Genomic DNA, 27,794 nt, shown 5'->3' on the forward strand with positions numbered 1-27,794 from the left:
CCTCTTTAGTAATCTCTCCCTGTTTCCACTGCTTATATGCCCCCCCTTTTGCCCTTAGGCTGCTCTGGATTTCTCTGGTCAGCCAAGGAAGCCTCTTGGCCCCTTTCCCCCTTTATCAGGATTGTCTCCCTCTGTGCCTGAAAGATCACTTCCTTAAGGCACAGCCACCTTCCTGGGCTCCGAACTCGCCAAATCTCTTACTCTGCAGTGCATCGTTGATTAAATGCCTGAGCTCGCTGAAGTCAGCCTTCCTGAAGCCTAGCACTTCCGCCCTGCTAGTTACCTTTCCCACTCTGCACCTTATGGTGAATTCTATTATTTGGTGATCACTGTCCCCCAGGTAACCACTGATCTGGAGGTCCCCTACCATGTCATCCCCCGTTGCCAATACCAGATCCAGTAAGGCATTCCCCCTAGTGGGACCATGTACCTCCTGCGTCAGGTGAAAGTCCTGCACACAGGATAGGAACCTGCGTGAATGGTGGGAATTTGCCGTCTGCGTCTCCCAGCAGATGTCAAGGTAGTTTAGGTCCCCCATGACTACCACTTCCCTAGTCTTTATGGTCTCCGAGAGCTGCCTCAAGAGTTCCAAATCTAGTTCTTCCCCTTGGTGTGGGGGTCTGTAGCAGATCCCCTACCACCAAATCCCTTTCCCACTTGACCTCCATGTATCCTAACCCACAATCCTTCTACTTTCTCCTCCTCCAATTCCATTTTCATAAGGGTCAATGTATAACGCTCGGCAGTGTGATCCAGAAATGGTATTTTGGCAAGATCCGAACTCTGGTAAGTTCCTTATCTAAAAACCTACCACTGTGATTCCAAAGATGCCTCACCTGAATCGTTTAAGGTGCAGCCGGAGGACCTGAGGTAGTCTGTAGATCATTAACTGCTTTTTAGCTTCACTCAGAACAAGAGGTTTAGGAGAAGACTTCCGCCGTTTGCCTATGAAAAGTTTAAGTAAGGCACAAAATGTTAATAGAGCTGAAAGCTGTCTTCAAAAGGGGAAGCCACATATCACAGACTTCCTAGTGTCAAGAGTTCAGCTCACAGCAATAAAGCTTTACAAGTGAAATACACGGAGAACAGAGGGAGATACAGTAGGGGAAGTGTTGCGTACAACCTACGTATGCAACTTGCATACGTTTAAAAAAAGAAATTTATATATATATATATATATATATATATATATATATATATATATGCATGCTCTCAGATATATATATATATGGGGATTTGCTCACATATATATGGGGATCTGGTGCAACAGGAAACCACAGGTTTTAAAATACTCACAACTTTGCATTTTACACTGCTTATTTTACAGTTTCAAGCCATTTCTGCTAACATTTTGCACTGGAGAGTACTGCACTGCTGAAAAGAGATGACGGATTACAGAAGCTAGGAGACCTAATTTCAATGCTGAATAATGCTGAAAAATTACAGAAAAAAGGGGCACATTTACACAGTGCCATGATTGTGTTCGGAGCCTTACAGACAGATAAAGAGCATTCCTGTGCTGCTAGGATGAGTTATGATAGGACTCAACAAGAAATTTCACCAAATATTGGGAGGAAAAGATAAGAATTATCACAGTAAGATCATGTAGTTATTTGGGTTGTAGCAGTGTGCTTATCTTGAATTTTTTTCCATTTGTTCGAGAGGGAAACTAACTGTAGAATGGAATGGTGGCTTAAAATGAGTCGTAGAAAGAAGGTGAAGGCGTGCTGATAGATCAGTGCTGGTGTCTGAAGTGTAGGGGTCCACAAAGAAATAGTGGAGAGAAGAGTGGGAGAATAAAAGAAAAGGGTAGCTAAATGTAAAGGTTTGGCAGAGCAATGGAAAGTGGAAGTCCTTCAGTTCTCACCTCCAAGAAGACCACCCATTGTCAACAACTACATTTTTATTTGCTAATTAGATAACATTTTACTCCCTGTTGGGAATGCAAAAATTAAGAGATGACTCCTCACAAAGCCTTCCTTCTGGCGCCAGCAGACTACTGAAGTCTCACTTTGCTGTACTGTTATCCCTGCCATAAAAGAGTAATACAATAAAATATTTTTTCCAGTTGGAGTAATTTGTTACAGTGCCACTGCAGAGTACACATTACAATACAATGAAGGTGTCACAATCAGTGCTTTGTGAGTAATTAAAGCATTTTAGGAATGAACAGTAAAACACTCAAAAGACTTCTATGCCTCTATTTACATTCCACCAACTACCGTGGGGTTTTTTGTTTAAAAATATACCTACAACAATCCCATTAAATCATGCAGAAGTTGTTTACTTTGGCAGGGGAGAACGAAATCTTAACACGCTACAATCAGTAACTATTCTTTGCACTTCACCATAAACAGGTTTGAACTGAACTACAACGGAGGGTCAAATCTTGATTTCCTTTTCACTTTTACTCGTTCATTAAGGCAAAACTTCTGACGCCTTCACTACAGCGGGGCCTTATGAAAACAAGGATGTAAGACTTTGGATCTCACGGAGTAATGCTAAATTATGCAAGATTTATCATCTCTCCTTGCGTGCTGTTCATTAATCCTTCTAGAAAGCTACATCTCATGCTTACTATAAACAGCAAAAAAACAAAGTAAACGCCTTTCCTGTTGGCGCATTATCTTCCTATTTAAGCAAGTTGCTGGCACCTAACATACAGTTTCACTGCATGGCAGAGGAAGAGAATGGCTACTCTGAAGAATAAAAGGATCCATCAAAAAAACATGCATGCCTCCAGAGAAAGCAAGGGTCCTAAAATAAATGCTTCGGGTTTTTTTGTGGGCGTTTTAGAAACTAATGGCAATTTTTAAATAAAAGCATTCTGTGTGCAATAATCATTTAGTAGACCACATCACTTCTCTATGTAATTGTAGGTGACAGGCAAGTTTGACAATGCCGCCATCAGGTGTTCCTTGCTGCTGTGTAATGTTCCACTGTTACAGACATGCAGCCATTTGAAATGCCCTCGTACATAGGGAACACAGATACTGCTCGACAGACCTTACGAACCCTAGCCTTCAACAGGGAAAGACCGTCAGTCATTGAGGGACCATGCAACACCCTGCAAAATCCATTCCTGCTTTTACATTTTTATTTTTACCTCCATTAACATATCAGCTTGCAAAATATTGGCATCCTGGCACGATATTCTACCAACCTGCTGCTTTGGACCCGTTCACCAGACTACACGGATAAAACGAGCAACCCTGCGATTCAGGAGCTTAAAAAAACTTGTGTAATAAAAGTTGAGATGAGAGCTTCCAGCCTGGCAGGGCAGAATGGAGGTGTGGCTGCATGAAGAAAGGTAATTCCAGGGCACAATCTTTATTGTCTAATTATGAATAGGACAATGAAGGGAAAAAGAAGAAAAAAGGTCTCCTATACCTATTCGAGACCACCGACCTCTCCAGCAAATGCAGAACACAGCTACAGAGCAGAAAGTGGACAGGTGGCAGCCAGGGCTCTCTGTAAGAAATGTACCCGATAACCAGATTCCACTGCACCAGTTCAGAACAGATGGATTGCTGCTCCCCTTTATCACTTCTGACAGACAGTGCCATCAATAATTTTTTGGCATCTAGAGGAAGGACTGCTGCCTCCCACTGTGACTTCCTTTCTTCAGTTAATGCTTCCTCATCCAAATTACCTGGAAACTGCATTATTGGCAAACTTTAGGTCTGCACAAACAAGAACAGCAGAATACAGGGCAAAGATGAAAGCCAAATGAAATATATAGCGATCACTTTTTTTGCGAAGGATCCCAGCCAATTTTTTTCTCTGATAAAATTAGGTCCTTTTTTGCTTACAGAATATCCACAAACAGATGGCGATTTCTCAAACTTGCTATTTGAAAGCATTTGATAAAGGAAAAGTTACAGCTGTGGAGACAAAAACCTTCACGCTCAGAATACCGGAAGGAGGCATGGTAAAAAGATTACACTACAACTCGCTACGACTACATAAAACACACTCTGAGCAGGCTCCCCAGCCTTTCCATCTTGCAGGACATAAAACGATTATCCCCTAGCTGGGACAGAATCAGAGAAAAGTAGGGCTGGAAGGGACTTCAGCAGGTCATCTAGTCCAAGACAGGATCATCCTGAACCAAACCATTCTAAAGGAGTGTTCACCTACCCCAGTTGCTCTCAACCTCAGATTCAAAGCGCCCCTTGTTGGACTTGAGGTACACCTCTCTTAGCTTTTACTTATGTTTCGACCATAGAAAAACAATAGAACAATTCTTCCGTTGCAAAAACCTCAAGATCACACCAGGTCAGAACGTTTTTGACACTACGGATTCTTCTTCGATAGCTCAGAGTTTATCTGGTGAATTATACGTAGGTATTTGCGCACCTAACAGTAACTCGTATTGAGTAGCACCCTTGCGGCACCCTGCTTGAGAACCACTGGCATATCCTATTCTTAAAGCTGCATGACTGCTTTGTGCATCCTTTTTGTGCAACTACCAGGCATAATACCCCAAAACATCAAGAATGCTACTTGCCACAGGTAAAGGAGAGGGATGAGGGCACTGTCAATGTCCTGCCACTGCAAGAACAGGTCTGTTAAAACATACTCGAGAGATCCAAGGAAGAGGACCCTGCCCCTCTCTGCAGAGAAAGTCATAACCCACCGCAGTTCATGGCGATCTGACTGTAGAATTCCTTCCTCATCTTAAACATAGTGAACAGTCTGGCCCTGACTGGATGAACAAGACCAGAGGAACAAGGTTGGCTTGTTCCATCTCAGCCTCCTGATGGGAGAGGCAAAAGAAAAAATAAAACCGAACATATATTCTACAACAAAAGTCCTCATAAGCTATTTAGTGCAGCAAAGGAAGCAAGTGAATAAAGAAAATCATAGCGGGAAACAGCAGGGGACAAAATGAGTCCTTAGTGAAGTGTATAAATTGTGAGGGTAAAGAATGGAAAAGGAGCAACCCATCAGTTTGGGAGAGGTGCGCAAACAGTGCAGAAACCGCGAACAGGAAGAACACTAACTCAGCAGTGGTGAGGAAGGGCGCGGTTTTCATGTTATGCACACACCATACGTCCTCCCCCTCTAAGCACCAGCGTATGTCTCTTACCCGAACAGCGGACTGCGTTTCTGAGCTGCAAGAAAAAGCATCAACACTTCACTTACTGTTGCATTGGTCGCATGCATATATCCTCCCTTCCAGAGCTTCAGTTTCTGTGAACTTGGCCAACATTTCTGTCAGCATGCACTCTGTCTGGTTTACAGGGACAACCCCTTTCTCAATAGAGTGATAACGTTCAGGAAATTCCAGGGAAAGATCCCAGAAGGGCTCAACGGTGTTGGATTTGTAGTTGCATGTTATACAGGTGACCTGGAAAGGAAAGGTTTATACACACAAATGAGGGTACATATACACATCTACAAGAGAGGCATTCATATTCAGATGACTCAAAGAACACGAGAGCTAATGCTCAAGAGGCAGTGCACTTCGGTGGATACAGTCCAGCTGCCAAGAGAAATGGGGTCTGACAGCTGATTATGTGACCCTAGGCAAATCAAAACTTTTCTGTCCCCATTTCCCCCATGCAGGAAACTTACCTCTCCATGAGCTCCTCAGAGGAAAACTGTCACTTAACTGTCAAACTACTACATCTCTCTGAAATACTTTCGAACTATATTCATACTAGCACTTGGGGTTCAATACTTCTCCCACCATTTCTTCAGTTTGTCTGCTTAAGTAGCAAACCCTGTGTATAGTCACCTTCGTTGTTCTGCCCATTTCAGTTCCTGCATCACATGCCAACCCTGCCATTTACTTATGCTCCTGGGATGATGAGGGTGAAAAGGAGGAACTCAAACGCACAGGGTTCCTCCTGTCCTGCGAGATGGTGCTGCTCTCTTCTCTGCTAAGAGATACAAAGCAGAGCTTGCTGCCTTGACCTCGGGAAGGACGCTGCACCTTAAGTTCACCTGTCTACACAGGGCATAATCCCTACTTCATATGTAACACTTAACCTACTAATGTTTGTAAAGCACTTGGGCTGGGGGGAGGGTGCAGCAGAGGGATGGGAGGTCTTGGATGAGATCCGCTATGTGTAAACAAAAGCTATACAGGCCTCCGATCAGAACAAGCATCTTGGCAGAATGAGCGTAACAGACTACTGGAAAATAGCAGAAAGGTTCAGAATAAGGTGCACTGACATTTAGCACCTCAGAGAGCAGAACGGATGCCTTAACTAGGAGTTCGGACAGAATACACCACCAGTGAAGAGCTAAAATGATGCAAAATGAACTGCAATTTTAAATTAACTGTGGTCATCCAAAAAAATCCTCTTTAAATAACAAACTGAAAGTGCTCTTCTTCAGTATGCGCCTAGATGCCCGTTAACAAATTCAGGGTACCTAGCACTGGAAAAGGCACTACACGAGTAATACGTAAGACTGCACACAACATTATTACTGTCCAATCCTGCAGAGTGTCAAGTGTCTCTTGCAAGGTGTGAGCACTTTTAATGACCTTTGAAGTCAATGGTAATTGAGGGCCTGCAGAGGCACTCAGCAACTCTCAGAGTCAAACCCTTGAGGAGTAACATGGTTTACTCAAGGGGAAAAATATATACCCAAGGGACCAAACGTTGCGAGATGCTGAGCTCTTGCGACTCCCACAGAAACCACAGAATTATGGGTAGTCAGCACGCTGCGGGCTCAATCACAATGCCTGCAAATAATTTTTAATAAGCTCTGTTCTTTATGAGACAAGACGACTGGATTCTCTGTCCCTCATGCGACAATTTTTGAGCGCAGAAAGCAAACAAAGGAAAGGCTAAACTAATTAAAAAGATATTTTATAAGAACAAAAAGTAACTTACACCAGGGTTGAGAACTTGTACACTGCGTGCAAATGTCAACTTGAAGTGATAAAGGACCTCTAAATTATCATTGCATTCGATGAGGGATGTGCGCCGAAAATGCCAACAGGACTATTGCACGGTGCCATAACAAGTTCTGCCCTCATTATGTACACCTACCCAAGTCCTGCTGAATATCCAGCAGTTCGACAGAAAATAAAACCTCTGCTCCCTGGCACAGTGAGAGCAGTGGTTGGTTTCAGTGCCGACCTACGTGCATACCTGACTGAGGAGCTGCCCATGGAAAATGGTGTTCACCACTTTCAGAACCTGCTTGGTGAGCTTCCTTTGCGAGAAAGGGATGAGGATCCTGCGCTTCGTCCCTTCAGACTCCAGCTCCTGCTGCACTTTGTCCAACAGCTCACAAAGAAATTCCTGAGCGTCCTGCTGATCGTAACCTCGAAATGCTGGAATCAAACTCCACACAGAGTGCAGCATGGCAAATGGAGACACTAATGCCCACTTCCCAGACCACATTACTCTGAAGAGGGTGTGCAGTTCGTGACAGAGAGAGATGTGCTTTGAACTTGGTTCCTTGGGCTGTATTAGTTCCAAACTCCTGCTAATTGAGGACCCACCATTTAAGCCAACTGGCAAGCTTTGCCTGCCATATGACCCCATTTTGTCACTCTTCCCTGACTCATTAGCAGCAGATCCGTTTGCCAACTTGCCAGACATTCTAGACTTCCCGTTCACGGTTTTGGCTAAGAGTTCTTCAGTTTCACAGAGGTCAAGTGTCAAAAAACATTCTCTAAATTTCTGGAGGTGACTTAGCACTTGCAGAATAGAGTTCATGTAGCATGTGTTTCCAAGGTTCCTTAAACCAGTCACACCTGGAGTCATAAGGGGCTTGCGCCGGATGGAATAAAACTGTTTGAATTTGCTGCTCTGCACTCTCCTTGAGGTAGGGGAAGCTGTTGCCATCTCTCTGAATTTCCTTGGAATCAGGTTCTCTCTGTGAACATGAGACAACAGCCTTGCGCTCTTTCTGGGAGGAGTGTTTGCCAGCTCCTCCAGAAGCCGCCGTTTCATCTCCTGTCGTCGCTGCCTGGCTGCTTCCTTCTTTTTCTCCAGTTCCTCCAGTCGTTTCTTTTGTTCTAGTTTCAACTGGCCTCTCGAACTCTTATCAAACCAGGTCCGCAGCGCTTTTGCTAGCAAGGACTGCCGCCTGTGCCAGAGAGCAGTGAGCATCTGAGGCTGTCCCTGAGGGGTCCTTTGATGGCTGCATACGTCCTCCCCCAAAGCCATTGATCGCAATGTCCTACCACTTCTTGTTGATGGATCATGCTTTTGACTTCTAATTGCTGACAGAGAGCTTCTTAGCAATTTCAAATCACCCTCGGGATTATCATTCAAGACATAGTCTTCACAAAGGTAACAAAACACATAGAGATCGTTAACCTCCATTGCCAGCGGGTGTCTGGTTTCTTCAAAGTGTTTAAGTGCATGTTCCTCAATGTACCTTCCACAGGCCACATGGGAGCATTTCAGACATGCCCATATCGACTCTGTTGTCTTGCAGTCCATGCAGTGCCACTTCTGGGGGTTCAGGATAGAATGGTCTTGGGCGAGTCGTAGCCGCCCAACATGTTTGCATCTATCCATGTCTTACAGAAGTCTCCACTGCTTTAACCTTGAAGGGTAAAGGAGAAAAAAGAAAAGGACCTTAGAACTATCGTACATATTTAAATCCATCTCTTTTGTCCAAGACATAAAGAAGACCTAAAGAGATACAGGCATGTCATGTCTTGTCAAGTCCAATTACATTATTTCCTTTCATAGACTTTATTACTGGGCACTTTTAAAAGCAGTTTTTAGTACCAGATACAGACTTGACAAGCTCCAAAGAATGAAGCTCTCTGCCTGCCTACTAAAGACAGTTCAGACAGAGACAGTGGGACCTGCCGATGTGTTTTACCTGCCCTGGGTGGAATCACTTGTAAGAGGGAAGAGAGGAATTCAGCCCATGTACCTATTTAATCTTTAGCTATGCCCTTGGAATTGATAAGCTTAAGGCTAAATTTTGCTGGTGGTTTTGTAACTGGAACTTCTGTTTGCTAGAAACTGGACCTAGATTGTAGAAATTATTGCAGAGAAACTACACAGATGCTGGATAACTGCCATGACCAACCTGGGCTGTGCCGGATTGGTAAAGAGTCTGCATCCCACTGTCAATCTCTTGAATTCTTCATTCATTTTCCTACATTACACATTTTCCCCACCAGACAAAGGTTTGATAAAACAAGCATTTACAAATGAAATGCAGTCACTGCATTTGTAGTAGGTCTCAGGTAATTAGTGCAGTCGTACTACACAACCTGCACATCATTGATGTTAAGTCAGATTTGGTTTTGGCTTTTTCACAGAGTACTCCACAACAAATCCCTATAAGGAAGATTTACAAGCAAGCTGGGTCACAAACTGGCAGCTCAGCTTATGAAAGCCACAGGAAAAATCATCAGCTGGTGGAAATGGTCACAGATCTATTGATTTTAATAGGGCTACATCAATATATGCCAGGTAAGAGTCTGCCTCTATTTCCTCAACCAAGGTCAACATTTTAAAATGTGCATGTTACAACCAAACCAGCACACATATTTCAGGTTAACAAAAAAAATGCATTCTGTCATAATGCACAAATTAGTCTGCACACAAAAGAGGAGACAACAAATTTACTCCGTTTTTAAATCCTGGGTGAAGAAAATGCAAAGTAGTTCTAGACAACCAAGTGTTACCTCATGTGTTCCACATCTACGTATTTTAAGAATACTATTCAGTTATATTCTAATCACACACAGGTACAGAGTTCTTAATACTGGTAAAACTGTTCCTTTATACACTTCATGCAAGGAGCTGACATGTGGAACAGTGGAAACAAATAAAATTAAATAAAAATAAAAAACCAAGCAAGCCACAGGATGAAGATGCATCAGCCAGATGCAAACATGCATACGTATGCGATTCAGTACTTACTGAGTCATGTTTAAACATTCTTTTTTTCGCAACTCAGTGACCAAAGCATGGAACATCCCCATTTTAGCCAAAGGAGCCTTGGCAGTTCTTCGGGAAATTAATTACTACTTAGATCTTCATCACATAAAGGCAGCACAGCTTCAAAGCCCTAGAGAGAGAAAAAAAAATTCCTGTGATACATGTAAACAAAGTAAAAAACCTAGCAGAGCTGCTTTACAACACAATTAATCCCCTCAACGTAAGAGCTACTGCAGAGAACATATTCATAATAGGGAACAGAATTAGCTGGAAGCCATGACATTAATGTACCTAACAACCCAAATACATGGCTGTGAAGAAATGTCAAATGGAAAAGGGCAGACTGGAATTTCATTTTTCTGATTTCATTTTCTGATAATCTATAAATCTGCTGATCACACACAGCCTCTTCATTATAGGTCTTTCATAGTGGATGACCTGCCATATGGCAAAGTAAAATCTGAACAGGAAAACTGAGCAAAAATGTGCACCTCCTGTGATCACTTTGATTTTGACTTCACAGGAGATCTTTTCAGGGTGGAAGGGGGGGCATGGAGTCTGTTCTGAATGAAACTCCATTTACTACATGATTTTTATAGCAACAACAAAAAATGCAGAAATAGAGAATGCCAAATATAAGCATCTTAAAATAGAACAACATTTAAGGATGAGAAGCTAGAAGAGACTGTCAAGTACTGTATCTTCTGTCCAAGGCAGAGGGGAAAAAAAAGAAGGCTTGAAAGAGGATTTTGTTTTCAATAATAAAGGTAACTCCCATAACATACGACATGCATACATACAGACACACACATGCACCCACCCTCATATAAACACCCCAGAACTGAAGTATTTCAATATAGCGTAAAGTTGTAATATCTGTAATAACAGCAATAAGCACAAAGTGGTTACAGACATTCATAACACCATTCAAGACAGAGTTTCATATCTGGCGTGCAGAAAGCTTAAAGATCAGAATGCCACTTCAATGGAGAATATAGTTGTAATGTTACTATGGAAATCTCATGCTTTCAAAGAGTCTTAAGATGGACATTGGAGCCACCAACTGCAAATGTGCAGAAGGCACATTTGACAAGTCAATGAATAGACGCCATAGGTTCTCTTACATTTGTTATGCAAGTGTAATTTAAAAATTTACTACCAAGCTCCTTATCGCTAATGCAGCTATTAAAGGAGGCAGATTTTAAGGCAAATGAAACCTCTGCACTCTTTCTATTGTTTGTTCTCAAATAGGGAAGAATAAAAGTAGTCTGTTTAGAAATGTTCTCTCTCTGCATCGCTTCAATATCAGAATAACCTTGTCTGTTTAAAGCATAGTTCGGAAATGGACTGTACCTTGCAGTTAGGGGATGCCTGCTCATTTACAACACAACAGGATCTGGGAAGGCACGGTCAGAAATAAAAGCATGAACATGGCCTAGTGTAGTAAGTTGAAACTCTCCCCCACTCCAATCCCATCCCTACCCCTTTCTGTATTCTCTATTTATCTGTTTCCGCTCAATTCTTGACTCAAAATTGTGAAATAATCCTGTCTAGTCTTGGTGAGTCCAAGTGCAATAGATTCCAGCTTGAAAGAGTAGACACTATGGTAACATTGACAGCCTTCATTTACATAAAAGAATACTAATTACGTTGTATCATCAACATCTGCGATTCTGCTCACTGCCATATGCGACAGTGTTGGGGATTTAACCCTTACGCCTCGCTAATGTACCCAGAATTGTCCCTACTATAGAAAAAATTAGCTTCAAGCGGTCTCCGGGATTTCTTTTCATCAAACAGAAGCAAAATGCAGTGACCAAGCTTCGCAGGCTTTCATGCAGCCGGTATTAAGAAGCATAAAAATTATCCTAAATTTCTAAGCAACCAACCCGTAACAATAGGTTGTTCGTTTCAACTGGGTAACAGGCTATAAGGAAATCAGAGCCACACAGGCAGAGAGCTTCAGAGTACAGTAGTTAGCAATAAAAACAGGCTGTCAGTATTTGAATTACAAGCCCTGTGTCAGTTCCCTTTGTTTTTGTTGTGTGGGCTAGTAGGATTTCCTGCTGTTCGAAGAATTTTGCCCTTTTAAAACCTTGGTCACTTAGCAAAGTAGGACTTGGAGAGCTAGATTTTGTTATTCCCAGCAAACAAGCATCCTTGATTTTGCACGAAATGTTCCCACCTTTTTCTCCTTAGGGAGCTACGGATACTGCGTATTTTCTTGCAGGCGTAGGCCTACGAACACGAACCAAGTTCATTAGGCTGTTCAAGAAGTGACACCGCACAGGAGCAGGTTTTATTTAATCAATTCAGCTTTCTTCTCCTAAGACTGTTCTGAAATGAAATTCTTCCTTTCCACCAACTGGTTTTCATGTCAAAACAGAAGCAAAAAATAACACCAAACCCCTCAACCCATTCTGCATACCCAGATGAGCTGAGCTGTTTGATCTGTGCACCCTGATTAATGCCCCCTATCGCTCTCCTAACAAACCCCAACCATGTCGACTTACCAGATAGAGTAGAAGCCTTTTTTTCAAAATACCTTAAAAATGTAACAATCCCTTGTTTGTCTCAAGCCCCGAGCTCTTGATGCATGTTGCCCTGGATCGAAAGTCTGAGTTCTTAACATTATGCTTTTTTCAGCATTGTACAACACGTCAAAAAAGTATCCAAAATACTTGTGGGTCTAACTATACCTCAGGCACATACTGATCTTTAGTAAAAGGTGCGTGCACAGTTAAAAGACAGAATTAAGCTCCAGCTTTCTCTGTCACGCAACTATGCAAACAATAACTGCCGGCTATTACCTATTTCAGAGAGGATGAAGTAAATACTCACAAAAGGAACGGGGAAAAACAGTTATGGAACAGGGAGAGAGGAAAAATCTGAAGCTGCAAATAGTTTAAAGGAGAAAAAAATTAATTGCTCTGCAAAGGCTGTAGAGAATGGAAACTATTTCAAGTGTCACAACAACTGATCATGCATTCAGAAGGTTGTGCAGGTGATCTAAGATCAGCTGTGAGCAACAAGCGTGTTCAATACCAGGGAACTAACGTTTAGCATGTTTTCTTAAGGCTTTAGCAACAAAAAGCTAAAGCAGATCGTGACTGAATGTACGCTTACTTTTATGGGGGTTTAGGTTGTAGCCATGTTGGTCTAAGTTAGTTTTATGGCACTCTGCAGTTAAAATAGAGATTCCCAACCTTTTCTCAAGATGAGGATCTCCTTATCAGCAATGCTTGTCTTATAGATGCTCCCTCCCTCTTCCATTCATGACTGCTTCCATTTTTTTTTCCTTTACTCCCCATGATTGGAGATACAGCTGCAATTACGGTACCAGAGGAAGTGTTAAATTGCATTAAGAGCCAGCTAGAAATGCACTGAACAAAAAAGCAAAGAGAACATGACGCCTTTCAACTACGTCTCTCTTATCAGTTTCCTGACTGAGAATTACTTTTGGTAATCAGATGCACGAAGCATTCGCATGGATACAACTGTCTTCTCTATGCCACACCTTTCCTTTTCATGTTCCATATTCAGAACCAGACTGAAGAGATCTGTTGAAATTTGACAACTTCAGCTGCTTTTTCTTTTTTAAAATAACTGTGCAAGAGGGGAAAGGAGATAAAAGTATTGTTGGAAAGTCTGGATTGATAGCCCCAAGTCCGCGGTGTATCCATAGGACAAGCATAACGCAGGCAGCAAGATTCCTGAACGCTGAACTTCAGCCTGAAGATCATTGCTAGTAATGGGAGGGAAGTTCAGGCTTAATAGTCCTTTCATTCGTTCTCTCTACGGGCACTGGCAAAGGGGAAACCGGTGGTAGTAGCTTCTGTGATGCACTCCCTTCTCTGGGAACAATACTAACTTGGGTTTTTCTTACTAGGAGGAAAATACCTTCAAATTTCTGTAATTCTCATCAACAGCAGAAAAATGAGGGGCAACCAAAGTCTAATTTAGAGCAAATAATTTTAAAATTTGGACACAAAAACGTTAATTGTACCGCCTGATAAAAAGCACACTTTCCAAGTGCACAGTCTGAGGTTTATGGCAGACTTTTCTCTCTGCAGCAAGCACTTAACATTTGTAATAAACTGGAGAAGCTAGTAGGGGGAAAACACAACACATGTACAATTGCATGTGCTTGTTCACAGGCCTCGTTCAACAGATTTTTTTAACTCACCCTTTTGCAATAGGCATACAGAACAGTACTTTTGCCTATGCATGTACTGGAAGCCCTGACAGCCAACACACACACGCACACGCGCACACACACCCCGCCATGCAGTCGCAATTGGGGACAAAAGTATCAGAAGTCTGATACAGCATGAGCTGGCACAGGGAAGCACACCTGTTTCTGATTGTTCGCCGCTGCAGAGGATGGCAAACAGAGCAGGACGGATAAGTTTTGTGATTATGCATTATAAAATGCAATAGGGTAGCATATGCTTCTTTTCTTGGGGGAAAGTAAGCCAATATATTCTTATTGTTTCAACTCTGCTGACTGGACTGTTTTGTTTTATTTCATCATTCACAGAAAAATGCTGCAGGAACGTTTCTTGAAAGCACCACACTCTCTCAGGTGGAGTTTCTCAGTCACTTTAGCAGAGAAGCTGATCTCGGCTGCTTTCTTAAGTGAGTTACTTTGCTTTGGGCAGGTGTGTTTTCCTTCTTGGTAGTAAGCTACCAAGCCACTGTTTTCTACTGCAATATTTTACATTTATTTTTTGATTTATGGTATGAACACTGTAATTTCTGCTTCCTTTCTACCCCTCTCCCACCTTAAAGCTTACTAGACCATCCCCCTAACACTCTCATTTAACTGCACAATGATAAATATCGATGGATGACTGTGCTGTAGGCAAGGATTTCTTCGGGTGGTATCTTTTATTGGACCAACTGCATAGCTGGCATAGAGTTAGACAAGCTTTCAAATGCAAGACATCCTTTTTCAACAACACAGTTGGTTCAATAAAAGGTTGATCACCCTATGAAATCCTTGCCTCTTGCGTGATTCCTGGACCGCTGCAGCTACAACATCACTCCAACACTATCATATTAAATGCTGTCATTTCTGCAATCCCTCTAACCGCCCAGGGATCAATAACCTTCTGCCAGCAGGGGCCACATTTTCCGACCTGGCCCTGACCACAGGCAAGTTTCTGCCCCTCAGAGCAGCCATCTGCCTGTCCTTCCCTTTGCATTGATCTCCTCCCTACCCTGCAGTGAGGGTAAGTGCAGATGCAGCGGAGCAGCAGCCTCCACAGCAGAGAGCGGCACTGCAGGGAGGATGGGAAGAACAGCACAGCTTTGCGCTACCTATCTCCCATGCCAAACTGGACCTTTTCTGGGCTGGATCCAGCCTGTGGGCTGCATACTGCCAATCTCTGCATCCATCTCAAAGGCCCCATCCATCCACATTGTTCTGATGGGTCCTTCTAGACAGATAGGAAATGGAAAACTCAAAAACCACCAGCACTGTTTGTAGGTTGGCGGTGTAAAGTGGGACTGAGAATAGAAATGTGATGAGTGGTTGGTTGGTTTAGACAGAATAATGAGCAGAGCACTCCTTTCCTGTATTATAAAACAGAAAAAAATGCAGGCATATTTCTCAGAACATGAGAAATAGAATTCATCCTCTGATTCCAAAAAGATCTCACCTGTCCACATAAAAAGCCTCTCAAAGCAGTCAGCCCTTCTAGAATTTACACCTTAGTCCCAATCTAGTGTCTTGAGAATATTTCAAAGTGGGTCAGCCTGACATTGTAATCAGAAGGAAATGCTGCACATGTAAACTAGAGCTACCACCACTTTTCTTCTCTCAGCAAATATGAAGATGTCTTTCCAAGACCGGTAAAGCCTGTATTGTCCACCAGAACCACCTGCTGACCATAATGAAGAGCTACTCAGTGAAGTCTTCCTCTCCCGCACTCTCCTCCTTCTCCAGGGAGTAGTCACTTGTCACAGAACCCTGCTCCCCTGCAATCAGAAGTCTTGTTCTTAAGCGTCTAAACCTTGTTGTGTAGCAAGTAGAAATAGTCCCAACGATCTTTTTTAGTTCGTACCTGAGGCATGCTTTTTCAAGAGCCGTCTACTCTGTGTTCCAGGCTTGCTGGATTACCTTTACCCAAGATGACAAGTTATCGAGTAGACAACAACCTACAGACAAATTAATACAGCTGCCAGAAGAAAAAACATATTAGCAAAAGCTTCAAGTTGATTGTGAATATGTTGCACCCTCGGAAGGAGAAGGGCAAGCAAACCTGTGCATTAAAAGCTGCCATCAAACAGATAACTTTTCTCCTTGATTGGGCAAAAACCTTTAGCAAATTGGGAAGCCTAAACGCACAACATTTTGCATTCACCACTCTGTTAAGTTTGGACCCATAAATGAGAGATGGACTAAAACTCAACTTCCAAGTCAATTTCCACGGCAAGCTTTGTTTTATTAACTCCTTTAAGTTAATTATAATTGATGTCCATGTTAGATACTTTCCAGGAGTTCATATCACGCTGTAAAAATTTGCTCTGGGCTCATATCTAGTGTCTGATAGAAACCAATTTTCAAAGAAATGTAGCCATTGCAAGATGGGGGGGGAAAAAAAAAAATCTACAGGGATATAACAAAAAATCCTATATAATTTAAGTTCCATTTCAGGTATAGCAATTTGACCTCTATAGGATTTAACTGTTCATGTGAAACAACAAAAAAGAGGTAAAATTGAGGGTGGGGGGCAAGGGGGTGATGCTGTTACATATGGCGCTTTCCATCCCATTCTAAACCAATATGAATTGGAGGCTAAAAACCAGTTATTTCAAGCATTCACGGTATTGCTAACTCTCCTGATTTTTGGCACTGTTCTTAAAGTCCACACTTTGGGAATGTGAAAAACTTAGCTCTTTCTTTTATACAGGAATCACCAATTCCTGTAGATGGCTATGCCTTTTAGGCTAAAAATGGAGTAGCTGCTTAAAGCTTTAATATATCCAGTTGATTAAGGAGTAGTGAATGCAGTATTGCCAACTCGCATGATTTTTGGCATTGTTCTTAAAAGTCTACGCTTCAGGAATGTGAAAACCTTAGCTCAAGCTAAGTTTGGTAATCGAGCAGGAATTGGTGATCCTCCCCTACATAGCTCTGTTACTTTTGAGCAAAATCAATGGCAATGCAAAGGTAACATGTGCTCACGTTTATGGAAGTAAATAATTTCAAGTACGAGACAATCTAAATGGACAGCACTGACTCATTTTTGCATATTGTCGTCCTGAACAAAAAAAAAGATGCATCAGACTTTTGGGAACCCAAACAGCGGTACAAAAAACCCCCCTGCTCCTCACAAGTCTCTCTTCACTCTCAGCTCTCCTTCCTCAGATGGGAAGTGAACTGATACTTAGGGTAATTTCAACCTGGCGACATCTAGCACACGCTGCAAATTCAGACAAATTTTAAGTCATGATTCTAGGAAATTACATAGACTCAGAGAAGGGCTGCATTCAGTAAAAATCTCAGCCTGATAGATTCCTACGCATATTAATACAGTTCTGAGCTGCCTGCCCCTTGAAACCAACAGGCTTGCAAGCCACCGAGAGCTTTTAGCTGTCTACTTCAGATGCAGAAGAAAAATGAAAAAGCATCCCTTTTCCCAAATCTCTGGATCTGACAGTACTTTAAAAGAAAGGACCGCTGTTTCCAAGACTGCTTTATCTGCAAGGAACATACTGAACAATTTAAAGGCACAGCCTACAGTTAAATGCTTTACTGGTATAAATAACCATCTCATTTGGGTATGTGGTTTTCTTTCTCCATTCCTAACTAGCCTAGCCAGTCCGACAAAAAAAGCCTTAGTACAAACACAGTTGCTCCCTTCAGAGAACTTGCATAAATTAAATAAGAGCAAAAGAACCACTTGGTTGGCATAAACTGCATCTCCACTAGAGGGGGTTGCCAGAATAGATATAGAGGGAAAAAAAAAAAAGTGTATAATTTTGATCAGTCTAGGGCTTTTTGTGCAAGAAAAGTATCTTCAGAGAACAAGGAGATCGCACCTTTAAAACAAAGGCCAATAATTATGGACATCCGAACCCTGTCTTCTAAATGTACACAAGTTGTAATGCACCCCTTCCTGCTGCAGTTGCTGCTATTGGTCAATTTGGTATCTATCAGAAACAGAGCTGACAATTTACGGATTTAAAATAATCACAAATGCAAACAAAGAAAGCGGCAGAGTTTCCTTCGTCCACAAATCCATCTCAGTAGAGCCTTCCTAAAGGCCAAATGCAAGGCGGTTGGCAGTGCTGGCCCACGGTATACCAACAATTACGGTTCCAGAAGCCCTACCTCCATTTTTCAATAAGGATTCGCTAAGACCCCGATGATAGCTAAGAGTCTCAGCAAAACAATTGTGCATTTCATTTTCTGTCACTGAAAGGAACATTTGCATTAAAAGGGGATGTTTAAGAATTTATCTGCTCCTGCTACGTAGTTCAACATAAAGTGATCTCACATTATACCAGTGGACTGCCTGCAGTGCAAGCACTTACATCATCATTAACAAAGGAAGATGACTTCATATATGGAAACGAACTGTGTGGGAAGGTGGAGAAATACAGAGAGGACCCCCCAAAAATGGGTGAAGTCTTGGAATCAGTTCTTATTAACTAGGTGATTCTTCTGTTTTAGACACAACATTCTTATAAGTAGGAGCCTGCTCTTTTAGGTGATTAAATATTTGACTAACTCACTTTGTAGCCTGAGTCTAAACTGGCTTCCCCTTACAATCTGGAAAACACCAAGAGGATTGAAGGGATCCAAGCCTGAACAGTCAGGCAACAGATCAATAAAGACAACAGAAACCTTCCTGTGGAGAAGAGAGAGAATAAGATAAGTCTAAAGTACTGAAGTTATTTTCCTTAGGGAAAAGCAGAAACTGCTCATGATACTACTACCTTGTGACACAAGAGGCTGTAATTTATTTTTTTTTTTATACATGGCTCAATTCTCTCTGCTGCTTTTTTCTGCAGAAGACAGACAGCACCAAATTCAGTCCTTACAATTATGGGCGCAAAGTCCATTTACTGCTAACACCACAGTTGAATTTGGTGTAGAAGCTAAAGACCACAGTGCACATTTTCCACCTACCTTCTTTCCAGAGCAAACAAAACCTAATCATTTAGACCTCAGGGAATGCCTCTCTCTGCGACCAAGATTATAACCTACTGCAACAAAAATTCCTCACTAACTGGTTGTCTAGGGAAAGCTTCAGAGATGCACAAGGCCCAACTGCTCTACTGCTATAGGACCCCACTCCGTCAGCCGTCAGAATGCTTGCAGATCCCACGGATTTCATGAAATGCAAATCTTGTCTTTCCACCACCTGTGCCTATGTTACACATCTTATCAAGAACTGATAGGGAAATACAGCCTTCTGCTTTTAGGGTTGAATGTATGTGCTTAACAAAAAGGATGGAAAACAGTCTAAGAAAGATCAACGTAATAACAAATCTGCTTTACTATCTTAAGACAGAAAGTTTACCATCAAGTCTCCCCATACCAGTGATTGTTCATTTTGGTTTCTCCCCATCTGCCTGGTAGATGTCCCTAAGTGCCCACTGAAAGTTTCCCCAAGAATACTAGTATGATATTTACCCATTACCCTACAGAGGTTGAGCTGTGCACCTGATTAAATGGTTGTTCTCGAGCACAGTCCCTTCCTTGAATGTATTTCCTATAAATAGTGCTGTCACAACCGAATGGTGAAAGGCAAAAATCCTCCTAGTAGCGTATGGACAGTAGGGTAGTGGCAGTGATGGCCCTAGGGTTGTTGAGGCCCTGGGCAAGACAATCGTTTAGGGCCCCTTAGAGCAGGGGTGGGCAAAATGCAGCCCTGGGGCCAGATGCGGCCTGCCAGGCCATTCTATCCGGCACGTGGGGCCCCTAAAAAATTTAGAAAATTAACATTTATCTGCCCTGGGCTGCCTGTCATGCAGCCCTTGATGGCTTGCTGAAACTCAGTAAGTGGCCCTCTGCCCAAAATAATTGCCCGCCCCTGCCTTAGAGGCTTAATTTTGATGACCTATAAGCAAGTTGGACATTTTTTATTTCAATTTCATTTTGCCCTATCCATGAAACTGCTGCAATGAAAGTCTCTTAATACAATATTGATAATACAAATATTCAGTGTAAATAATTTTTATTTTTATAAAGTGTGGGGCCCCGGGCGGTCGCCTGGTTTGCCCTCCCCTAAGGCCGCTACTGGTAGTGGAAATACTTCCCTGCTGGAATAGGTTTGGAGGAGTGGGGGAGAGGAGGGACAAGACATCTTCCTTCCATCTCTTCTTCTGCACGACAAGAGATAGGCATAAAAGAGTTCAGTTGCACAGAAGCACAATATGGTCTAAGAAAATATTTCAAGTTTTTAAAGTATATGTTTATCACTCAACCCATTCTTATGAAGGGGAGGCCCCCCCCCCCCGTCCCCATTTTGGACTTCATCAACCTAAAAAATTATAATGTTTATGTAAGTCACAGATATACCGACCTTGCAAACAGAGCCCTGGAAAAAGGGGAAGAGGGGGGCAGGTATTAGCTCTTCATATCATAACCTCACTGTATTAAATTTAAAATTAAAAAAAAATGAACAAACACTCTACGAAAGCAGTGAGCCATGAAGTAGAACTCGGGCTGCTAAGCAAGATTCTGATGGGCACGCTAGTTAAACCTTCCAGTAATTATTCTGACTCAAACTAATTAGCTAGGAAATATTTCTCCAGTATAAGAGAGTGAAATTATGCAACCCCTGAAAGCAACCTATGTTGATTTAGAAAGGGACTCAATAAAGGTCAACTGGCTCAAGAGGTCTCACACATACAAGCTCACGCTACACTGTCCTTCATATCCAGAGGTCTTTATTCACTCTCACTCCCTTTTCTTTGATAAGAGACAAGTTAAAAAAAAAAAAATGTAGTCACAGGCTTGAGATAAAAACACCTATGGGGGGGGGGGGTGTCTTATTTATTAGATTTATATGTACCGGATTATTGAATTTCAACTTAATTTTAAGAATGGCTTCTGATGAAGTGGGCTACTCAAATGCTATGGAATCACTATGTCAACTAGTACTTCTGTCTTTTATTGGGGGTTACCAAGAAGGTATGAAACGTGGATGTGTGGGAGGGTAGTGAGAGCAGGAATAAACCGACGTTTCAAAGTTCCTTGAAAATACAGACATCATCTATATTCAGGATGAATGTAACAGCTTCACTGAAATGCTGTGCAATTCAGTTTATGACTCTTTAGAATTTAAAACTTATTTACGTAGCTAAAAGAGAGTCCTTTCCCCCTCAATTCTTTTAACATGTTTGAAGGTCTTAAAGAAAAAGAAATTAAAAAACAAACAAACAAAAAAACCAGCTTTTGCAGAGGAGTATGCTGAAGCAGTCTACGTGTATATACAGATATGCTCAATAAGCATGACCACAAACCTTTTACCATATTCCCTTCAAAACTCCATCATTAGGATAAAAGGAGAAAAGACAAGGCCAAAATTCCAGTCAACTACATCGCTGTAAACCTGGAATGACTGTCAGAGACATACTTCAAGATGAACAAATTCAAGCATGGAAAAGCATTTCAAATGAAACCATTAAAAAAAAAAATCTAGTGGTACACTAAAAAAGTAGTAATTGCTTCTCCTAAAGCAATAGCAACCAGCTTTGTAGACCTACTCATTCACGATGGGCGGTTTCCATTACTGTACAAACATCAGGGACATTGATTGTGCAGTTTCCCTAAAAACCCTGAAGCAGAAATACTTCACCATATTTTAACTGGTACCCATTCCTCTCTGGAATATCAGCCCTCCCTCCCCCTACCGAAATAAAAAATAATCACCAGGGAAGATGGTGCTACTTTATACCAACTGTCATTACGGGATAGCATGGGACTATGGCAAATGACACCAGTGACGGGTCTGGGCCACCGTTCTTTTTCTTCCCATATATCCCCCAAGCTATCCTGGTGTATACTAAAACTGATGACCGTTTGTTTCCCTCCCCTCATTTGAGTCCAACGAGACTATGCAAATACATACAAGGTAAGCATGTGCTTAAGCATCTGCAAGTCAGAACCTACATTTTTGAGAACTAAAAGCAAGGCAGACATCAATGCTATCAATTAATGACATCAATGCTACAGAAATTAAGTAAAACCAACTACGTGATATTTCAGCACTAGCAAAGAAGGGAACTAAATCACATTTTTGCAGTGTTTGGGTTTTCCTTCCTCCTGTACGTTTTGGTCCTGGCCTGCCACGTTTCGACAGAAACCCACAGCTGTTTTAAGAGTGCAGAAAGCAATGCTTCATTTGACTGCCAGCTTAAGATGTAAAAATCAACCTACATCATATTCTATCTACTGTGAAAAGTGCACATTAGCTCAAGTTAACATCAAGTTCAAGTTAACTGGAATGGTTCAGTATGTTAAAAAAGCTTCAAAACCTTACAGTCATAATTTAAGGAAAAACAATGGAAGTTATGTGAGAATTTTTCAATAATATCAATCAAATTGGCACGATGATTAAGTTCTCCAGCATTTGAAACCTTTAAAAAAAAAAATTTGAACTACACATATTCTGATCTATTCCCACAACACACCTTGCTTCATCCCCTAGGAAATTACCATCTGATATCATTATTTCCAAGTGCAGTATTAAAATGTATGTAAGCGCAGTAAAAACAGCTCAATCTCAGATGTATTTTTATAGCTGGACCAGAGAATTGTCTCACTGTGGATCACACGTACACGACTGGTACCTGTGGTACAGATCAATTTAACAGCTCTCCTGTATACAAGCAGCCTAACATTTTCTTCAGAATCTCCTCGCGATAGACACAAAGATGGATTATAGCAGACAGGGAGGATTTGGTAAGTGATGGGCAGTTCTCTGCTGCTTTTCCTCCCTCATTTTAATTCATACTCATCGTGGCAAAATGTAAGAAAGCCTATTAACTAATTTAAAATAACATCACAGCTGACACGACATATAAAACAGTCAGTCAGTTAATAACCCAAATCAGCACGCCAAGACAATCAAATGATGCTGTAAAGAACAAAAACCACATGCACAGCGCAGTAGGTTGTGGCTTCATTATCTTCATAGCAATAATGAATAATAGGCAAGCAGTATCAGACAAGATATAGCACTGCTAAGTCTCATTTGGCTACACCTTAAGCTGAGGTGGGCTTCAAAAGCTTTTTCATATATGTTTGGGAGACGTTAAAAATTCAAGCAGAAGCACAGGAAACCCTCCCTTCTGCCATTATTTTCCTTTTCCCTCATTTGCCAATTAACAACCGTACTTCTTTTTACGAATCCAAAGAGGATGGAAAAAAGGGAGAACCTCTTTTTTCACTAAGGCTTTTAAGAGATGCATGCTGCTGTTAATTGATAAATGAATAAACCCAAAACGATGGATGCAACTAAGAAAACTTGCTCGAGGACAACGTTTTGTCAACTAAGAAAATATAGCAGCCACCATTTATTATTTGCTTAACGCCGGCAAAACAAGCAAACCGACCAAAACGAGAAACAAACAAGCAAACAAAAAGCCTATCTCTGTGTTCAATGAATTCATAGATCACCTCGCTCCGCAAAAAAAAGCTCTTGAGCTGACCTGACCTGCACTTAAAAATCCCGGGTGAATTCTGACTGCTGTGCCTGTCCCAAAGCCACCTCGGTTTTCTTGTTAACAACAAATTGTCGAAGGAGAGATCTGCTTGGCACTTAACTAAATTCCTCCTCTCCTCAGCCAGTTGCTTTGCACGGAGAGGACAATATATATGAGGCTAACCTGCACTCTCCCTGAAGTGTAAAATGAAATGCAACTGCCGTTCAGCAGCGTGGACAAGGAAGCAGGCAGACAGCCAATTTTCATTCTCCGCCGCGGCGCACGTCTGGCAAGCGGGTCAGTCAATGAGCGCAGAACTTCTGAGCCTCTATCAGCATCAATGCTGGTACGTGCGACTTTCTGCAATTTTACTTTGAGACTTTTTGTGTGCGCGTGCAGTGGTTTTGGGCTGTCAATGGGATTACTACTCATTTGCATGCTAAATCATCCTTGTCTTGCTGCAATCCTTGTATCAGATGTCTCAAAAGAAAAGCACCCCTCTTGTTCCTGGCCAGGAAAACACCTAGCTATTTAGATGTGATTATATAGACACAGAGGGGTGTGCCCAGTTTGGTCTTCTAAGAATTTAAGATGAGTCAACATTTGATTCGACTCTCTCACTTTAACAGATAATTCCATTAAGAGTTTTAGAGCTCGCTGACTCAATCCGTCACCAGTTGATAAATAAACCAAGGAAAGAGGAAGAGGAAGGTAAAGAAGACATTTCATTTTAGTGTCGCGGCCCCAATACTCAACAGAGTGTTCATAAGGCAACATCATGGGGAAGAGGCTTCGCTAAACAGTTATCACCATCCTAAAAAAGGTCATTGGCTCACTCGCAAGATGTTGCTTACTCTTTCTTCCACTACTCCAAATTCAGAGATTAGGTTTCCTACTGCTGACTCCTAGGGAGAAAGATAACACAAACCAGTCTAGGCATGTGAAAAGCAGAATTCTTCAGTTCTGTATTTTCAACCTGCCCTTAAAAAGGGGGCATTTTCATCACGAATGTCACACTGTTCCCAAAATAAAAATGTAGTTCTGAGAAAGATGTTGGTGTTGTCCCACTTTTAGTTGTGCTAGTTATTCGTAGCGAATAAGAATGAACAGACCTCATTGCGGTCTTGGTCTGAGGACAGATTAACCTGCGACTGGCAGGATTACCAATTTACCTCCTGGACTAAATCACTTCTGCTGCACGATTCTCAGCCCTTTAAAGCTTAGCTGAACAGTTTCTTGAATTTCCTGTTCTTTGTACTGAAAAGGAAATGATTGCACTGCCATCTTTAATGACTTCAAAAATATCAACTGCTGCAAAGCTCAAGTAAAATCAATAGCTTGCTGAAGTCATCTTTCCATTTCAGAATAGGAAAGGCACATCAGACTGTTACCCCAAAACTTTCCCTTTTACATTTCAGAGCATTTTTAAGCTCAGAACTTTTTACCCCAAAAAAGGAAACAGTATTTTCAAAGCCCTTAATAATATTAGGAACAGGTTTTTCTATACATAAATACCTACCCTCACTACCTACTTCCTCTCTCTTCCTAAAGGTAAGTGATAAGCTAGCACAACCTACTCCTTCATACTCCATGTGCCTTTATTATCCCCTCTATTATCCTCATTTTAATAGAACTTACATTATTATTTTTCTTTTGGTTTTGAATGTTTAATAATGCTATGTCATCATTGGTGGGTAGGTTTTCACTCTGGGGTCCGCCACAAGTGGCAGCAGCGCAGTCTCCAAGTAGCCAAAGATTACACAAATATGGAAATAGATATCGCTTTATTTATTTATTTTTATTTTTTTTTTACTGCTTGTTGCCTATTAGATTAAATGTCAAATTTTATACTTCGCAAGGCAAAGCTTTGCGAAGTTTGTACAGGTTGCCAAATGCTCCCAAAGCAAAAAAACTAAAAACCAACTTACACACTGCCTATAACAAAATGAAGTCTTTGCCATGCAGACTCGAGGTCAAACTGATGGCTTCATTTTCATTTTTTCCCCCCAGTCACTCAGACAACAGCTGGAAAAGTCCTGTCCAACTCCGTCTAATAAAAAGCAATTGTGAATTGCACGATGCATGCCAAGCCAGCAGTGTCAGAAAAAAAACACGTTTCATCAGATCCGAGTATCAGTGAGGAGGTATGTTTAGGCACTAAGAATTCATGCAGTCTGGTAGTTATGTTGAATAATGTTACATTTTCAGTTTGTCAACCAGTAATTTGATTTTACAGCTACGCAGTTACTACAGAACCCACCTTTTACTCGTATATCACCTTTCACAAGGGCGGACTAAAATATAACAAGCCAAGATCAGTCTGAGTTCGCAAAAGAAGCCAGTGAAATTTGGATTTTAAAGAGGGGTGCAGGCCATGTTCAGCCTTTCTAGACAGTCAATTTTGAATTCAAGAGGTATAGTAGCAGCTGGGAGGTACGGTATCTCAGAGACTCCCGTATAAAGCTAGGAGCTGTCAAGGGAGGAGGCAAGACCTCAGAGGTGACCATACTTATCTGGAAGTATCGAGTCAGTCAGGCAATGCCAAAAAAGCTAATCTGTTGCATCATCTCTAAAGTTAATATTGCAAGTGATGAAGAATGTAATGGGCAACCAATGCAATGACTGAGTACAAAAGCTATATTTCCATCAGTTTTACAGTATTACAAAAGTGATGTTTCCATCAGAATCCTTCAGTTTCCAAATTAACTCTTTTTTTTCCTCCTGCTTCATGATGAGAGGCATTGTACAGCTTTTTAAACAGCTTCCTCATTTGTTTTCTCCTGGAACAGGAGAGTCCAAACCCACCAGGCAGACAGCTGCAGTCCGCGTACAAGAGCAACAGGTCATTGGCCATTTGGCTGCATGGACATGGGGTAGGCAGGCGTTATAGCTCCTCCTTCCCACTGAACCTGCAACAACGCAAGGGGAAGAAAACTACCTGCTGAGCGGGTAACACAGTTCATGAATTAGTGCAGCCAGCTACTGGGAGTCTGAAGAGCAACAGCAAAAGCACCTTCCTCCTCAGGTCAGAGCCCCAAAGGAAGAAAGGAATCAAAAGAGAAGCTAGGCAGAGACAACTACCATTAGCTGCAGAGGGACAAAAAAAGGGTGGAAGAATGAAAAGCCCAAGGGATATGAGAGCAGAGAGAAACAGTTTCATAGTTGGTAGGGTCGGAAGGGACCTGAGGAGATCATTTACTCCGACCCCCTGCCGTGGCAGGAAAGAGTACTGGGGTCAAACGACCCCGGCCAGACATTTGTCCAGCCTCCTTTTAAAGACCCCAGGGTAGGAGCCAGCACCACTTCTTTTGGAAGTTGTTTTCAGGTCCTAGCCGCCCTGACAGTGAAATAGCGCTTCCTAATGTCTAGCCTGAAACCACCCTCCGTTAGCTTGTGTCCGTTGTTTCTTGTAACTCCCGGGATCGCTCGGGGGAACAGGGACTCTCCCATTGCCTGCTGGTCCCCCCTGACTAGTTTGCAGACTGCCACTAGATGCCCTCTCAGCCTTCTCTTGTGGAGGCTAAACAGGTTCAGGTCCCTCAGCCTCTCCTCGTAGGGAGAGGAGGGAGTTCCCCGGCCTGTAAGTGTGCCGCTGGTTCTTCCTCCCAGGTGCAATAACTTGCACTTGTCAGTGTTGAACCCCATCCTGTTCTCTTCGGCCCACCCCTGTAACCTGCCTAGGTCCGATTGCAGCCTGTTCCTTCCTACTAGCGTACCCACTTCCCCCCACATCTTAGTGTCATCAGTGAACTTGAACAGGGTGCTTTCTATCCCCTCGTCCAAGTCACTGATGAAGATGTTGAATAGTGCGGGCCCAAGGACCGAGCCCTGGGGAACCCCACTGCGCACATCCCTCCAGGTCGAATAAGACCCGTCCACCACCACCCTCTGGGTGCGGCCCTCCAAAAGGGAAGTTCTTTATTCCTCCAGATTTTACCAGAAATGATAGAGCTGCAGCAAATTTCTTATTCTGGGGGACAGAATTATATCTGTATTTCTTTTAACTACCTGCCTCTCTCAACTAATAAGACCAATGGTCAAAGTCATCCAAATAAAGCTTCCCAATTAATTCTTTACCTTTCTTCTCCACTTCCATGTTAGTGGAAGTGGGGAGTGGACAACGTTTCCCTCTGAAATTAAATTAAAGGAAGGCCCCAATATTTGTTAATCAAAGGTAGCCCAGGGCAAAGCTGGGTACCACTCTTTTTTTAACCTAAACGAGCCAGATGCCATGCTGGAAGCATG

At 42.1% G+C, this 27,794-nt stretch overlaps 1 protein-coding gene across 5 annotated transcripts in view; it reads right to left on the reverse strand.

Moving 5' to 3' along the window:
- USP49 (ubiquitin specific peptidase 49) overlaps positions 1-27,794 on the reverse strand; it is a 55,500-nt gene that overhangs the window by 13,505 nt on the left and 14,201 nt on the right. For 2 of the 5 annotated variants that reach the window (XM_059717451.1, XM_059717450.1), the window contains exons 2-5: positions 9,864-10,011; positions 7,113-8,523; positions 5,149-5,353; positions 837-945 (exon numbers count right to left, since the gene is read on the reverse strand). In XM_059717451.1, the coding sequence (XP_059573434.1) occupies positions 837-945; positions 5,149-5,353; positions 7,113-8,495 (1,697 nt within the window). In that variant the 5' untranslated portion in view covers positions 8,496-8,523; positions 9,864-10,011. Of the gene's footprint in view, positions 1-836; positions 946-5,148; positions 5,354-7,112; positions 8,524-9,863; positions 19,862-27,794 lie in introns of those variants that run through there. The other 3 variants (XM_014593528.3, XM_059717449.1, XM_014593529.3) reach the window with 3 other exon arrangements.

This window comes from Alligator mississippiensis, chromosome 14 (assembly GCF_030867095.1).
Source record: "Alligator mississippiensis isolate rAllMis1 chromosome 14, rAllMis1, whole genome shotgun sequence".
NCBI classification, from domain to species: Eukaryota; Metazoa; Chordata; order Crocodylia; family Alligatoridae; genus Alligator; species Alligator mississippiensis.